Raw genomic sequence first — 13299 nt, forward strand, 5'->3', positions numbered from 1 at the left:
GCTAGTATTATCACAACCTTCACAAAGCAGCCATGCCCCAAACTTCTCATTCTCACATCAAACATCCACCCCGGATTCATTGCAACATCAAGTATTATAAAGTGGTATCAAAAGTATTTTCGGCTATGAGTTATTCTTCTTTGCAAAGACAGCAGAAATGATTTTTTTTTAAGTAACAAGTCCCTTTACTTTGGAAATAAAAACAAAAAAACACACATGCACACACACATGCACACACACACACACACACACACACAATAAATACTCTTCCATTGAGGACACAAATTCCAAGCAGAGAAAGATGTAATTAGCCTCTGTTGAGGACTTTGAAAGATATGTGACTTCAGACAAAAAAAACAAAAGAAAACATTTAAAGCATTCCTCTCGACAGGGTGCGGGAGAGTGCCAGGCTCACCTTCTCCAGGGTAAAGCCTGGAGTTAGACCCAGGATGAGCTCTCAATCCCCCGCTCTGTTTCCCCAACACGCGCTCGTACGCTGTAATCAGTCTCCCGAGCTCCCGCGGCCGGGCTCTTTAATTACGCCGACCCAAGGCACGGAGACGGACTGCGAGGAAAGTGCTGTTTATCCCTGCACACTGTCAGAGCCGCTGGTAAATAAACCTGGCCTTTCTCAAACGCGTACGTGTAAGAACACTCCGGACTTCTCGCGATGAGGAGGGCCGCTTGATCCGGGATAAACTTCCCTCAGCATGACAACACGTGCGGGTCATAACGTCTGAATGTCAAATCTTTGATTTTAAATAAATAGCATTATAATGAATTGATATATTTAATTTGGTTCCACATTCCTGACAGCTTACACAAATGCAAACCGTGTTAAATATAGCACACCCGCTTATCTGCACAAAGCAAACAAAGGAACTAAAATAAACCAACAGGTACACACAGCTACCTGGTGCTGTGTCATGTAACTAAAAATATTTTACTTTTTTAGATCTGACCTTTCAGTGCAGTTTTTTAATTAGGTGTATCCACAAAATACTAAAATGAACCTATTGAAAAATGAATAAATGTAAATGCATGTTTCAGTTTCAGGCACAGACACACATTTGGAGATATGTGCCTCTTGGTTGAATCAAGGTGACAGAACCCTGTCCCATGAACGAAGGTGTTCAAGGGGCCTCACGTTTAATATTCAGCACACCTGCTTTACTAGGCCTGTTGTCATTTTCAACAAAACGACACACTGAACATTTCCACTCCAGTGACACTCGGCCCTCAGAAGATGACAAAAACGTCCTGAGGTAGGCCTCGTGTACATTATGTACTTACGGAAATAGCTAAATTAATTCACTGTAAACAAAATGATGGAGAATTATTATTTTTTTTAACTTTGGGGTCACCTCGATGGTAGGTAGCACCTCCCTTAGCTAAATCAGCCGAAAACAGTTAACCGTCAGTGTTGAGGGAGTTCAAGTTAGGTTGACACTTGGAGACCAGGAGACTAGGTTGAAAAGATGGACAGAAGTGTGCTATAGTCATTAACATAGTGCCTTACACCTTCTCCGGCTTTTGAGTGCGAACAGACTGGGATCACATGGCCTCGCCAATGGAGCTGTTTGTTTACCTACCAGCAGGCCAGCGCGAGGTGCTCGCAACTGCGTGTTACAAGACCAAAGAAACACGTTCAGTATGCGCGGGCCCCGACAATACACATACTGCGTTTTATTTCGAAATAATTTATAGTAGTCTATAGTGATAGAATAGGGTACACAGAGCAAAACAGATTCGCAGATTTGTTTTGCAATGCTGGGTTTTTTTTTTTTTTTTTTTTACGAGCGAGTGATCCTAACTTCTGTTACTCTGTAAACAGTACTTGTGACAGTCGTCTGTAAAAAAAAATAATAAAATGAAACTGGCATAGCCTACATCTCACGTCCTTCCATGGCGCACTAAAAACGGAGGCCCAATATGCCTTTCAATACCAAGAGGGGCGATCATATGTAAAATGTAGTTGCACGTTTCGTGAAAGCGTGTTTGGCGAACATAGTTCAGCGGAGATAGACTTACGGATGGAGACACGGATCCGTTCGGCAGGTACGGGTCGGGCAGCATCAGAAACGGGTATCCCGAAAATGCTGTCGTCTTGTACATTCCCCCATCGTGGTGTTTTGACACTGAGAAACAGGAAATCAGAAACGATGATGAGGGTTGTTTTTGTTTGTTTGTCTCTCTGTCTGTGTGTGTTTTTTTTTTGTCGCTTGTGTAAACAACAATGACTGGCGTTATTACGCTGAAATCCAACGTACTGTTGACCTCTAGGGAGAAAGCAAAGATCCGTGACCTTCCTCAATTATTTCCGATATGCCAGGAACTTTGTCAGTAGGGAAATGCCACAACTGGGCTGTGTGTCGTATTAAGCTCACACAGGTTTACCAACCTGTTTTGCATCGCGTGTATCGCTGTTTATTTGAACACGCATACACCATCATACACCATCATTCATTCGCGGTTTTGTTGTGTTGTGTTTGTTTTCGCTCTGCATTGTCTGACAATAACTGAACAGCATCCTCACGCCTGGACAAATGTTTTAAAAACAAAAGGACAAGCTTCGCGGACAAATCTGCCTCGACTTCCATTGTCACTGCATGTACTCTTAACTGGAATTTTATGATAAATGTGCTCGCCACAAAAATATGTTGTTTCTTAAACAAATTCAAGAGTATGACGTGTTATGAAATCCCAGGGTACCGATTAGGGTCACAATTACTTCAGAATTACTCACCAATCGTGTCACGCATGGACAGCCCAACTACTCTCAGAACTTACAGAAACATTAAATGGGCGAATTACAGATCCAGCTTTCATGTGGCTTGCAGACACACCTGACGATGTAATGCGTTGTTTACACCTTCCGTGAGTTTGAGTAAATAAAATAAGATTCTGGAATTCCCTAAATCGTTGCTTGAAGGGGGGACAACAACAACGAAACATCATCGCCCGCAGTTTTTAATCTCGCGTCTGCTGTCGTAAGTAACGTTTAATTAGTTTAGATTAGACTACTCGCCAAAAACATCTGCACGGACAGTTCGCTCACCGTCGTCGAGGTGATCTCTGTGTCTGTCTGAGTAAACTCTCTGTTCGTCTTGATGACCGCGTCGGACCGCCTGTAAAAACCCGTAAGAAATGAGAAAAACATTGTTTAAGTTATTGCAACAACACACCCATAATGGACAAACAAAACTTTTACAAGACGCATCTCGTGAAGACCAGTTCAGCGAGGACGGCAATCGCTCACCCCGGGACCCGCAACGGCGTTTGGATTCTGATTAATCTCCGATTCATTCACCAAAGACGACTTCAGGTCAGCTAAATCCCTTTCAGTGAACGCGTTCTCTTGTTGTATTTTTTCATCTTGCTCGCCTTCATCCTTGAAAGAAATCATTTCGTCGTTGGCTCCAAGATCATCCCCTCCGCCGCTATTAAGCTGAGGCATTTTGCTAAGAACGACAAACTAGAAGTAAACGCTGTTTTTTTTTTGTCCCAGTCAAAGGACAGAAATGTTCAAAACTTTTCGTATTGTTCTGTCCGATTGGTACTCTCAGACAGGGCGAATGTATGAAACTAAACAAAAGTTGTTATGCTATGAAGTGCCCACCACACGCTGAAAGTAATGCACCCCGGCGGCAACAAATAGAGCATTTGAGCTCCAGACAAGACGAGAGCTTCCAACATCAAAGAGCACCGCCCGGTGATTGACAGATTCAATGACTTGTTGGGGGTTGTACGATTGTTCCAGCGAAGGTTTCCGCTCTTAAAGAGACACTGCTTCTTAGGAGAAGGCTTTGCAATATTCATGACTTATCGCTGGCTGGAGGATGGCTGTTTTAATTCTGCCTCTAGGTTCAAGATAACTAAACTTTTTTTGGTGCCAATTAACTGAAATAACAGTAATGGTATTATGTTACAACATACATTATTATTATTACTGATCGGATTTGGTGTCGTTTTCTGTCGTTAGTGGTCGCTTGAGGTATTTCATTTAGGACTTAAATTACTGAAGAAAAAACCTGTTGTGAATGTTATGCGATTATAAATTTTCCCGTTGACCTTTGGAAGTTTTTGCTCTTAAACGGCAGAATATTATATTTGCACGTTTCTGTGTTTAATTTACATAGCGTATAGCGTTTCTGAATATTAATTTCTGCAATGAACAAGTGCCATTGGAGGCCAGTACTGGCTGCTGATCCTTTGTCAAACATCAAGACCACCTTGATCTTTTGTGGTAGACTAGATCACAGTAAATCTATGTTATCATTTATATAAATTATGTTATGAGCATTACATTATTTTTATTTAAATTATATTATAAGCATTACATTTTTATTTCGGCCCAATAACTAATGAATTGTTGAGGTTTAACCAATTTAAGGTGGTCATTCAGTGAATTCATATAGGGTGTAGAACAGGTAGTCTCACGCAGAATAATCCGTAACCTATTTAATTTGGGCTGAATTCTGATGTGTGTTACTAATAGGCTATGCATAAATGACAAATGACTACAGGTCAAATATAAATCTTTACTTGAATCAGTTTAGTTGTTAAAGCACACATCCAAAAATGCGTATTCTATTAAAGATCTGGATATTCAATAAACAAATTATCAACACACACTCAGGTGTGCACTCAAATGTACTCTCTCTGTCTCGATGCTAAACTCAGATTTTATCTTAAGCAAGGAAGAAGATATTATAAATTGGTTTGTTTAAAATGCAGAAACCCCCCTTGCGCACAACGAAGGCATAAACCTCTATACGTTTTCACAGAGAAAGCCCAGGACTGAAAACAGTTTGTATGAGTGGAAAGTGAACTATCAGCAATGGAGTTAATAGAGCAGGAGGCTCCCTCCTTGAAATCTCTTCACAAAACTCCATAAAGTAGCATGTTCATCAATAAAGAAAAACCTGCAACAAAAGGGACTCAGATGGAAAAAAATATCTTCCATTCTGTCAGTATGGGAATTTAATAAAAATCTGAAAAGGAATAAAATATTTTGGAGAAAAACTGTGTGATGGATTCACAAACAAATTGTTGTGTACAAACCAGCTGCTTTGCAGAATGATATACATTTAACACTGCGGATCAAAGAGGTTTGAAAGACTGTTGCTTGTCTAACAAGTACAGCAGTTGTAGCTGTTCTTCGGCACATTTATGCATTTTTAATTAAAGTACAGTAGCCTGGTCTTTGGAGATTGAATTGAGAAATAGTTCCATGCCTTCCTGCTGTGACTTAATGTTTGGTCTAATCTGTTGCCGTGAATGGAAATGACGAACCACAGCTGAGAAACAAAATTAAATACAAACAGAAAATGTGTCTGCTATTTGCATAAACCTGCATATTTATGCAATATCACCCATGCATATTAATAAAAAGATTAAAATGTGCAGTTTAATATATGCAAATCTAAATTATAAATGAGTTGTTTAAACTCCTTGTTTATTCGCCTTGATTAAATATAGACAGCTGTTTTTCACGAGGGGCCGTCTTCCTTCCGATACGGATCACTTCAGCATGACTTTCGTTCATTTGCTTTTGCTTTAGTCCACCGTGTCTTCGCCGTTAATCTCCTATGCGGTGGCCAGTGGATCTGAAATGATCCTTGTTGATTTGATCGTGTTTTGAGTGCTTTTTTTGGGGGGGTTGTATTGTATTCGTTCCGCCTGTTTCTGACCCCGCTGTCTTATCTATTTTGACTGTGCATGACTCATTCTTTCACCGCGCCTCTCGTCTCCGCCGCTTATCGCTTTCGGTAATTACAGTCGTGACGTCACGTTTAACTAAATTCTACTTTTGTGCTTTGCCTTAGGAACAGGAAGCAAGAAAAAAGAGAAAGAAAGGAAAAAAAGATCAACAGCCCCCGCCAAACAGCGGCAATTCTTGTAGAGAGAAAAGTATAACGTTTGTAGCGTCCCTGCAGGCAATAGTTTAACAGGGGAATTCAAACACTGTAGAATTGTGTCTCTGACGGCAACTACTGCGCACAAATAGCAGGTACAAATCCATGTAGTGCAGTTAAAATATACGCTAATACACCTTGTGAGCTTCGGTGAGATTAATTTAATCTTATTTGGTTATTTGGTTATTATAAAAATTGTTCCTATAGCTCTACAGCAAAGCAAATAAATGAATATATAAAAAACAAAACCAAACAAACTTTTTTTTTGACATCTATTGGTCTCTCTTTAGTATTGAACAATTTGTGTACTAGTAGCAAAATAGTCCTTTTTTAAAGCTTTGGTAGTTTTAAAGGGACACACTTTTCCTTAGTATATGCTTTTAAGCACTTCCATACCAGATGCAGTTGATATTAACCACATGCTCGTGGTTATAATTTGAAGAAATCCAAATTATATAGTATTGAGATCCTTATTTATAGTAGCTTTAGATGTTGTGCATGTTTTCAAACATCTGGATGGCTCAAAGAAGCCAAATACAAAAAAAGGGGGCAAATACATTGACTGTTTGGAAATAATGTAGTTGTGCAAATATTTCTGTCTCTTCTTAATATATACGTACAGCTGACTGCAATGATTGAATCAAGTCTTTATTCTCATATGAAGAGACACAGCCATAAAAACTGTCATTTTAAGAACCTCAGTTGAACATTCTTTTTCTGTCACCATTTCCAGTGACACACATCACACAGAATGACTGTTGTTTAATTTTGATCTTTTAAATCCATCCTCTCTTCGTGTGTTTGTTACTAAAGACAGGAGCAACGTTCTTATCATGCTCTATTTAGAGACTGACAAGGGAGTGTAGGGAATGGCTGATTTTATTCAGTTCTTTCCAGAGAAACAACAGGAATTGTTATCCTTAATTGAAACCTAGTACCTTCCACTGATTTAATTCCTTAATTATTAGAGCTAAGCATTTCTCTTCTGCTCATGGCAAACATAGCTGATCTTTTAAAAAATGTGGATACTCTCTTTTCTAAATGAACTTCAGGCGCATTAAAGTAGAAAACTAATGAAATCATATCCTTTCATTGAGGTTAGCCCACATGGAAGCGAAGGGCTCCTAACGTAAACCATTTGTGTGTGTTTTATTGTAGTCTCCTTCCAACAGAAAAGCGGCCCTCCAACGCTGCAGCCAGTCTGCTGTGGAAAACCTCTCCGACCTGCTCCGTACTGCAGCTCTCCTTCCAAAGGGGTCTGGCTGATTCAAAACATGATCACACGCTATAAAACCATGATTTTATTCCGGACACTTGTGTAAAAGAAAATTCAAGGTCATTTGTTCCGGGCAAGAAAAAAAAGGTGATCTCTTTTTCGGAGTTTTTTGAAACACAAAGTAAAATTTAATGCAAAGCATTTTTCACTTGAATTGTGAATTTTGACTTGAAACTGAATTGTGCCTTTTTTTGGTTCTTGTAGTAACCCATGAGTATTGTGGGTAAGGTACTGCTCATCCTTCAGCCAGCCCAAATGTCAGACAGTCTTCCAGTGTTTAAATACATATCTTTTCATGCACAGTTGGCATAGTTCATTACCAGTTCTCGATGATGAAAAAGTGTTAATATACAGGCACTAGATAATGTAATCATAATAAAATGATAATAAGGGCTCTGATCAGGATAAACGCTCAAATCTCATTGTGTAGGGTCCAGGCTACGCAGTTACCCGGCGACATGATCTAGACCTCCGTAACTGTTTAAATCTAGCATTGTTTTTATGGTTCCTTGAAAACACAAAGCTCCATAATACACAGCACAGACAGCAGTGTGCAGATTAATTTCGGTCTGCTGATAATTCATTTTATTAAAATACATCTGAGCAGTCACCAGTCATCATGTGAAGGATATGTGTAGGAATTATTTCATAATTTCTGAATTTTGCACATTATTAAATTTTTTGCAGTCCTTTGAAAGAATTGAAATGGGGAGATCTTGGCACACAGCGCTGGTTTGTTGGTAGGAGTGAATTTTAAATGTGAAGATGGGTTACACTTAGCATGGGCCAGCAGTTGACTTTCAGGCAGAGAGGAAGACTGGTATAGTCCCTGGAGGACTGAACAGCAGAAGGTCGGTGGTTTGGTCCCTGACAGAGAGGGCTGAACAGCAGAAGGTCGGTGGTTTGGTCCCTGACAGAGAGGACTGAACAGCAGAAGGTCGGTGATTTGGTCCCTGACAGAGAGGACTGAACAGCAGAAGGTCGGTGATTTGGTCCCTGATAGAGAGGGCTGGACAGCAGAAGGTCGGTGGTTTGGTCCCTGACAGAGAGGGCTGAACAGCAGAAGGTCGGTGGTTTGGTCCCTGACTCGGCCAGATGGGCGTGTTCCAGTTGTGGTCTAGCAGCTGAAGGGCGGCTGGCACTACATGTACAGTGGCCACCAACACTGAAGTGGTTACACAAGACACACACACCCACACACACACACGCATACATACACACACACACACACACACACACACACGCACACACACACACACACACACACACACCCCCCCCCCCCACACACACACACACGCATACATACACACACACACCCACACACACACACACACACACATGCATACATACACACACACACCCACACACACACACACACACGCATACATACACACACACACACACACACACACACACATGCATACATACACACACACACACACACACATACACACACACATGCATACATACACACACACACACACACACACATACACACACACATGCATACATACACACACACACACACACACACACGCATACATACACACACACACCCACACACACACACACACACACACATGCATACATACACACACACACCCACACACACACATACATACACACACACACGCATACATACATACACACACACACACACACACACACCAAGGGGGCTACTTTGGATCATGAGCAGTTCCTTTCCTTCTCCACACTTTATTTACATCACTTTGGAACAGGTTAATACTAGTTTAATCTGTCCACAAGACTTTGTTGCATAAAGTTTTTCCGGGACTCTCAAAACCAGGACTTTCTGTTCTAGGGGTTTTTCCAGTGGTTTGCATCTAGCGATGAAGCGTCGGAGGTCATGCTGGTGTAGTCTTCTCTACGTTTTAGGCTTTGACACAGCTACCCTTACATCCTGGAGGGTGCTCTGCATTGGTTTGTCAGTTGAAAAGGAGGGGTTGAGACTTTATTCTTTATTCTTACTTATACTTTATTCTTGATTTTAAAGCGCTGAATGTTTTGCAGATGTCTCTGATGGATTTATTCTGATTTCTCCACCCCCATGACGTCCTGCTTTACCGGCATTGGCACTTTTTTGGTCGTCGTGCTGAGAGACAGCAGCAACATACTATATATATACAAGCTTTTATTTCAGGGTATTTTTATGCATGTAGAAATTACAGCTGTTGTTATACATAGCCCCCCCCATTTAAGGGCACCATAATCTTTGGGGCAAAGTAATGTTATGTGAGTCAAATGTAGTCATGTCTTGTACTTGTCCTTTCCATGCTATTGTGACCCGTTGATGTCACATCGTGTCTGCCAGGCTTGTACTGGAGCTATCTTCAGCTCCTGCTTGTTTTGGGGACTATTTTTCTCTCCATCGTATGAAATGCATGTCTAATTGGATTCAGATCAGGTGACTGACTTGCTCAATCAAGACTTTTCCATTTGCCTTTGAAAAGTTCCTTTTCACATTACATTACATTAATGGCATTTGGCAGACGCTCTTATCCGTACAGTCACTCTGGAGCAATGCAGGGTTAAGGGCCTTGCTCAAGGGCCCGACGGCTGTGCGGATCTTATGGTGGCGACACCGGGATTAGAACCACCGATCTTGCGGGGTCCCAGTCATGTCCCTTAACCGCTACACCACAGGCCGCCCTCCTTTATTGCTTTAGTAGTATTTTTGAGATCATTGTCTAGCACCATCCAATGAATTCCAGGGTATTCTAGCTGCCAACCGTGGTACGCTAGTTGGAAAGTTGAAGTGCTCATCAAGGGTTCAAGTTTTGTCTACGATCACTCTACGACTTGTAGCTGTACATTCCTCTAGGGTCTTCAGTGCACTTGTCTCCGGGTTCTGACTGTACGTCGCCCTGGAAAAGAGCGTCTGCTGAACGGCTGTAACGTATTGTAATGGTTGAGCTTGTGCAGATAGGACGTTTCTGTACTCTTCAGAATGTATTCTGCTGCTGCTATCAGCGGCGACATCAACAATGAAGGCAAGCCAACCAGCCAGCCCCTGCGGCTGCCACGCAGGCCCAAACTATGACACGCCCACCACCCTGGTCCACAGGTGACGGGGCGCCTTTCGTTCGTGGGCCGTTCCTTTCAGCCTCCACGTTTTTGCTCTTGCCATCACTCTGATACCAGTCAATCTTGGTCTCATCTGTCCACAAGTCCAGAAGACCAGCAGGCTCTTTTAGGTACTCCTTAGCAAACTGTACCCTGGCCATGCTGCGTTTGTGGCTAGTGGTTTGGATCTTTCAGTGTAGCTTCTGTATTTAAGTTTGGGAAGTCTTCTGCAGAGAGTAGTCACTGACACACCTAAGCCGGCCTCGTGACGAGCTTTTCTGATCAGTCAGACAGGTGTTTGGGAGTTTCGTTACGGTGAGAATTCTTCTAATTTGCACACGGTGAAAGCGAAGTGTTAAATAAAATCAAGGAAAATATGTTTTTGTCCCAAACATATTATGGATCTCACTGTCTGTACACTCACACACACATGTCCATGCTCACACACACACACACACACACACACACATACACACAGATATGCACATACACACACACACACACACAAACACACACGTATACGCACAGATATGCACACCCACACGCACATGCTCACACACACACAGATGCACACACACACACACCCCTCCCAGATGAAGATTAGACCCTGGCATTGGGGGACAGACCTGTGGTAATCTGCTAGGAAAGAAACAAAGGACTCATTAACTGCACGAGCCTTTGAAGTGAAGCCAGGCCATTCACTCCCAAGCTCCTTCCACACACACACACAAACACACCCACACACACACATGCACGCGCATGCACACACACAAACACACACACACACTCACACAAACACACACACACGCACACAGACACTCTCACTCACTCACTCACTCACTCACTCACTCACACAGACACACACGCACACACGCACACATGCACACTCACCCACACACACATGCACGCGCATGCACACACATACACACACACGCTCATGCACACACACACCCCCCCCCACACACACACCCACACACACTCACACACACACACTCACCCACACACTCACCCACACACACATGCACGCGCATGCACACACATACACACACACGCTCATGCACACAGACACTCTCACTCACTCACTCACTCACTCACTCACTCACACAGACACACACGCACACACGCACACATGCACACTCACCCACACACACATGCACGCGCATGCACACACATACACACACACGCTCATGCACACACACACCCCCCCCCACACACACACCCACAGACACACACGCACACACGCACACATGCACACTCACCCACACACACATGCACGCGCATGCACACACATACACACACACGCTCATGCACACACACACCCCCCCCCACACACACACCCACACACACACACACACACACTCACACACACACACACACTCACACACACACACACACACACACACACACACACCCACACACACACACACACACACACACACACACACACACCCCCCCACATACACACGCCCCCACACACGCACAAACAGAGAGAAAAAAATTCATAAAAACATGGTCTCCTCGTCCTGAGTCTCCGCGGTGGTTAGGCAGCGTGTGCTATTTAAAGACGCCGCAGATCGAATCAGCGTGCTGCTGCGGAGGTGCGGTGCGGGGCTGCAGGCTGGAGGTGGAAAATACAGTTTATCATCACCACCGCCGCACTGTTTATTCCATCGCTGCCTTTTCGCACTTTTACATTAAAAAAAAAACTAATTCTGGCGTGTGTGTTTGAGCCCGTGGTTGTTTTACGGTTTACACGAAAGAGAGAGAGAGACAGAGGGAGAGAGGGAGAGAGAGAGAGAAAGAGAGAGTGCTATTTTTTGACAGTGGGTACCGTGCGGTTGGCTAGAACCCCCTACGGTCGCTCCTTTGACCCACCACAGGGCTAACCGCCCTGGAACAGCCTCTGGGTGAGAGGAGCCATTGTCCCAAGCCCCCAACCAACCAAACATCATCTACAGGTCAATGGTCACCTTAATGAAAACTCCGTTCGAACACTGAGCCGATGAACTAAAAACCTCACACAGAACACAAAGCTCCACGTTGGTCATGTCTGAGTTGTGTGAGAAGCTCTCGTCTCTGAACATTATAAGATTCACATAACTCGGTGTACTCGAATGTGCAATGAGCTACAATTTCATATCAATGTGAGTTTTTTTTCTTTCTTCTCGTGATTAGGTGCCTCTGTTTTGCGGACTCCAGTGGGTTGTTGTTAATTAGATCGCATCAAATGCCACAATTACTGGAAAGAAACCTTGACGTAAATTACGGTTCATTTCTGAAGAGTGTCTGAGTGAGGCAGGCAGAGTGAATGTCAAAAGGCATTTACCTAATTACGCTGTTTGCTCTTGAGATTTCACGAGCAGACCCTAATGTCGACACAGGAAGTACACTCGCTCTGCTCAGCCTCATGTGAAAAGAGCCGGAGGGAGCTGCACATTTCACCTCAACGGGGACGTCACTGACACACAGAGACAGGTATGGAGAATAATCACCTGTCCGTGACTGCCAGGCCGTAACCTGTGACTCGGGTGAAGCGTGAAGCCCAGTGGTTCAGGTTAACCTGGAGGTTCTAGCCCCGGTGTGGCCACGATAGGATCAGCACAGCCGTTTGGCCCTTGAGCAAGGCCCTTAACCCTGCATTTCTCCAGGGGACATTGTCCCCCTGCTTAGTCTAATCAACTGTAAGTCACTATGTATGAAAGCGTTGGCTAACTGTAATGTGATGTAATGTGACTTACATTGGTAGCAGGGCCCTCCCACTTCCTGGTTCGGTGGTGTCATGTGACGGTTGAAGCGCCCTTTAATTGGCTCCGTTGTTGCCGGGGCAACGCCTCCCGCGGCACGGCCCGGGAACAGCTGGCCTGCGCACGTTCCGGAATGCGCCGGCCGCCCAGTGTTCTAGAACCCTCCCGTTACCTGGCGACACAGTCACAGGCCCTAGGCGCAGGGTTAGGGACCTGCACCTCTGCGTCGCAGTCTACCTGTCCCCCTGAGCGCCCGTTTGATGTCTCTCTCGCGTCT

General features: G+C 43.7%; 1 protein-coding gene across 3 annotated transcripts in view; it reads right to left on the bottom strand.

The window, feature by feature from the left end:
• Positions 1 to 3701, bottom strand: part of tcf7 (transcription factor 7) — a 61111-nt gene extending 57410 nt beyond the window's left edge. For all 3 annotated transcript variants that reach the window (XM_061248225.1, XM_061248224.1, XM_061248223.1), the window contains exons 1-3: positions 3260 to 3701; positions 3059 to 3128; positions 2032 to 2138 (exon numbers count right to left, since the gene is read on the bottom strand). In XM_061248225.1, the coding sequence (XP_061104209.1) occupies positions 2032 to 2138; positions 3059 to 3128; positions 3260 to 3457 (375 nt within the window). In that variant the 5' untranslated portion in view covers positions 3458 to 3701. The remainder of the gene's footprint in view (positions 1 to 2031; positions 2139 to 3058; positions 3129 to 3259) is intronic.
• Positions 3702 to 13299: the final 9598 nt, after the last annotated feature.

This window comes from Conger conger, chromosome 7 (genome assembly GCF_963514075.1).
Source record: "Conger conger chromosome 7, fConCon1.1, whole genome shotgun sequence".
Classification (NCBI taxonomy): Eukaryota; Metazoa; Chordata; class Actinopteri; order Anguilliformes; family Congridae; genus Conger; species Conger conger.